This window comes from Palaemon carinicauda, chromosome 24 (genome assembly GCF_036898095.1).
Source record: "Palaemon carinicauda isolate YSFRI2023 chromosome 24, ASM3689809v2, whole genome shotgun sequence".
Classification (NCBI taxonomy): domain Eukaryota; kingdom Metazoa; phylum Arthropoda; class Malacostraca; order Decapoda; family Palaemonidae; genus Palaemon; species Palaemon carinicauda.
Window position 1 is genome coordinate 69,857,420 of NC_090748.1, and position 2,141 is coordinate 69,859,560.

At 27.7% G+C, this 2,141-nt stretch overlaps 1 protein-coding gene across 1 annotated transcript in view; it reads left to right on the forward strand.

Annotated features, from left to right (window-relative positions):
* Positions 1 to 928: 928 nt before the first annotated feature.
* LOC137618425 (zinc finger MYM-type protein 1-like) overlaps positions 929 to 2,141 on the forward strand; it is an 8,679-nt gene continuing 7,466 nt past the window's right edge. The window contains exons 1-2 of the mRNA XM_068348593.1: positions 929 to 994; positions 1,749 to 1,928. Coding sequence (XP_068204694.1) covers positions 929 to 994; positions 1,749 to 1,928 — 246 coding nt within the window. The remainder of the gene's footprint in view (positions 995 to 1,748; positions 1,929 to 2,141) is intronic.

The window sequence follows — 2,141 nt, forward strand, 5'->3', positions numbered from 1 at the left end:
GATGAAAGGACACATATTGCAAGACACATTATCACTATTTCCTTGTTAATGTTTTCCTTACTTTACTCGACAACTGGATTTCAATTTTCGGAATTATCACGCGATAAAAAAGAAAAAACTCCGTAAATTTTATCGATTCGTCATAATGCACAAAATCTAAATTTCTTAAATGAACGTTGTTATTGAAAAGGAAGGAGATTAACCAGCCCCATGAGTCAAACTCTACTCTTATAGAGCTGATCCGAATAAATCCGGAAGAAAACTTTTTATTTATATCAAAGCTAATAAATGAATAAATAAAAATAAATAGTAAATATACGAGATAAAAAAATAAAACAATGAGCTAAAGATTTGTGATAAATAAAAATGTACATCTTCTTTATAAAACCCGTTTCTTAAGAATATTAACATAAAACCAGAGAAGTTCTCAGAGTCCGATAAAACGTAAAAAAAAAAAAAAAAAAAAAAAAAAAAAAAAAAAAAAAAATCTTCCTTACCAAAACATGAATATATCTCTTAAAAACAATATAATCGCTAGAAAATATGGTGTAGTTGTAACAACGTCAGACTCACTGCGCCTATAGGAAATTCTTCACGAGGTGTGAACATTCGAAAATCGTTTATATGTAACAGAACTGAAAATGACTTACGCAGGCAACGAGAAACCAAATGCCACACGTCTGCGATGAAAAGCTTCAGCTGTCTTAATGATATCACTTCGCTATCAGGTCACCAACACATAGTGTGAGGTCAAGGCAACTCTTTCCTCCCCCGAGTGAGCTTCGCGTTAATATGGGGTACAAAGTGACGGTACCGCCCGAAGAAATCTCGCGGCCATCGGTCAACAGAATAAGCCATTTGCGCTAATTGATGTCTCAGCGTGATGACACAGGCAGTTTATGGAGGAGAACATGTCAAATAATTGCGTATGGGCCTATACCAGGGATGGGGAACCTGCGGCCATAAGGCCGCATGCGGCCTTCTGGACCACCAGGTGCGGCCTTCTATGACCTTTTAATATATATATATATATATATATATATATATATATATATATATATGCATATATATATACATATGTATATATATATATATATATATATAGATATAGATATAGATATATATATATATATATATATATATATATATATATATATATATATATATATATATATATATATATATATATATGTATATATATATAGATCTATATATATATATGTATATATATATATATATATATATATATATATATACATATATATATTGATATATATATATGTATATATATATATATATATATATATATAGATATATATATATATATATATATATATATATATATATATATATGTATGTATACATAAGCTATATATATTTCTTTTTTTTACATTGAACATTTTGTCTAAAATCTTTACCCTTATATATATATATATATATATATATATATATATATATATATATATATACATATATATATATATATATATATATATATATATATATGTATATATATATATATATGTATATATATATATATATAATGTATATATATATATATATATATATATATATATATATATATATATATATAAATATAATATATATATGTGTGTATATATACACCAAAGTGCACACAAATACACAAAAGGAAAGTTATCTGTGTATAGTGATGTTGCTCCAAGAGATTGGTAGCACTTTTCTTTTGTGATACTGCAATTGTAACGGTTAAAAAATTAAATGCACAGCAACACTGTGCTCTTCATAAAGAAAATAAATATGCCAAATTAGAGGGTGACCCTCGAAAAATAGCACTGCAAGAACTGAAAAATGGAAAACAGAAGCAAAAACAGTTTTTCCAGTCTATGTTACAAGGGAATGCTACGACAGAAGCAAGCTATAAAGTTGCATATTTGGTTGAAAAAAAGGTAAGCCATTCAGTGATGCAGAACTCATAAAGGACTGTATTTTAGAAGTGGTAGGATGTATAGATCCCGATAAACTAAGTATAAAGAGGTGCGTCTTTCATGAAGGACTAACACAGATCGACAGCCTGAATTGGCCTGTAATGTAACAGACCAAATGAAAAATACAATAGAAAAAGGTAATATATATTACTCAGTAGCTTTGGATGAATCAAC